This window comes from Cyprinodon variegatus, unplaced genomic scaffold (genome assembly GCF_000732505.1).
Source record: "Cyprinodon variegatus isolate N-32 unplaced genomic scaffold, C_variegatus-1.0 Scaffold653, whole genome shotgun sequence".
NCBI classification, from domain to species: Eukaryota; Metazoa; Chordata; class Actinopteri; order Cyprinodontiformes; family Cyprinodontidae; genus Cyprinodon; species Cyprinodon variegatus.
In genome coordinates this window covers 61,679-63,608 of record NW_015151106.1, presented here as the reverse complement: position 1 = coordinate 63,608, position 1,930 = coordinate 61,679, and the positions used below count along the sequence as shown (strand labels likewise).

At 39.4% G+C, this 1,930-nt stretch overlaps 1 protein-coding gene across 1 annotated transcript in view; it reads right to left on the bottom strand.

The window, feature by feature from the left end:
- Nucleotides 1-530: 530 nt before the first annotated feature.
- The window catches only part of ephx2 (epoxide hydrolase 2, cytoplasmic), a 22,213-nt gene continuing 20,813 nt past the window's right edge, over nt 531-1,930 (bottom strand). Inside the window, exons 16-18 of the mRNA XM_015393695.1 lie at nt 1,805-1,874; nt 853-933; nt 531-778 (exon numbers count right to left, since the gene is read on the bottom strand). Coding sequence (XP_015249181.1) covers nt 632-778; nt 853-933; nt 1,805-1,874 — 298 coding nt within the window. The 3' untranslated portion in view covers nt 531-631. The remainder of the gene's footprint in view (nt 779-852; nt 934-1,804; nt 1,875-1,930) is intronic.

The following is a 1,930-nucleotide window of genomic DNA, read 5'->3' as shown; positions in this document are numbered from 1 at the left end:
ACAGCCGATACCGCACCGTGACGTCACTAACCAGTAGGTGGCAGTAGTGTTCTTTGACAAACATGGATGCCTCCAGTAAAGCACATTCACATGAAAATCAAACTACTTTCTCTACTCATCCGTCTTCCTCTCTACTCCCCAGCTCTATTTAGAGCAACAATTATAAGAATTTAAAGTTTATTTCTAAGGAAATGAAACTGAAATACTTTAGCAGAGAAAAGCTTCCAGATAAATTAATTTTAGATAAAGATTCAGCCTCTAATGTTTCCAGATGTGTTTAAGATGTTTCTCTACATTTAAAATATTCCCACCACAGACATCCTTCACTTATTCCATTTGTTTTGTTTTATGTTGATTTATGAAACTTTTTTTTTTTTATTTGGCTTCTATTTTTAAGGGTTAAAATTGCAAAACTAAACAAAGAAAATAAAGAGAAATGTAAAGAATTAGATGTAAAATATCCAAACAATAAATAATAATAAATGTGTGATTTTTACACCAGTGGGAATAAATCTGATCTCCAGTAAAATGTGAATCAAAGGCTTTGATTGGTTTTTATTTTAGTAATTTTACAAACATCATTAATTCACTTCATGTCGTCTCCCTGCTCTGTTCCTGAGCTCCTCCTCCGTCACAGTTTGGGGGCCACCTGGACCCCCCCCGCCTTCCCGTGCGTCTCTTTCAGCCACGATATCAGGATGTTGTTGGTCTCTGCCGGTTTGTCCATCTGAGTCCAGTGTCCGCAGTCCTCGATGTGTCCCCTGCTCAGGTTGGGGATCTGTGGGGGGGGGCAGATTGGTCTGTGATGTCCCGCCTCCTCTAAGCTGGTGGTTTATTGGATGATCGTCTTACCAGGTCCTCCATCCCTTGTGAGAGCGCCGGCAGCAGAACCGGGTCCTTACCCGCCGTCACCATCAGAGCCGGCACCAGAACCTGGAAACATCCCAGCCTGAGATCAGGGTCGTGCAGGAAGCATGTTTGGGTTCCTGCTTCTGGTTTTAGAGTCTCTAAGAACAGAACCAGCCGGCTCCTGTAGAACCGGGTCTTTAGTTGGACATCAATGTTAGACGTTTCCCTGCTCCACCTGGAACTCATCCACCTCTGCAGAGTCATGCTGACGACTCTCCAGGCTGTCAGGTGTCTTCACTGCTTCTATTTATTCACTGGATTGCCCGAAAAATTAAAGCCACTGTCCGCCATGTTGGTACTCCCCACTACCATGGAGACACGCAGTAAAAATGCCTACATGTGTAACATTTAGCTGCAAAAACAAGCATTTCCTGGCTGTAGGAAGACGTTCCACTAGTAGGTCAGTGAATGAAGCAATAAATCCATCTATTCACCGATGGATCCTATAGTCTGCAGCGTAACGTTAGTCTGTCTATCTGGGAATGACTCAAAGTTAGAAAATAGAGAGTAAATAGAAAATATTTCACTGTGAAATGTCGATGTAGTAGTTTTGTTGTTTTTGCTGTGTTTGTTGTATTTCTCATTTGAAAAAGTAATATTTTATGTTATATTGACGAAAGAAATAGCATTTGAGCCCTCTATATACATATTATTGTTTAGAGTAAATGCTATTTTTTTATAGAAAATTTAACAATTGAAGTTAAATGTTAATTTTTCTTATAATAGTTATGACTGTAAGTCGATGGGAGGTTTTCAGATATTCCAGTAATGAAAATGTAAATCTATAATATAAAAAGAAAAACCTTGTTTATGTAATTTGGTTCATTTCTGTTAAACATGCATTTTTATTTCATTATTTTGTTAGCAAGGAAAAAAGCTCATAATGGTCTCAAACCTTCCCAGTAGGCTGCGAACACATCCACTTCCAGTTGGCCTGGTTGTTTCGGTACCAGTTCAAAGGTCCCCTTTTAGAAGATAAACAGAAATGCTTCAGTTATCAAATAATTCAATTCTATTCAGT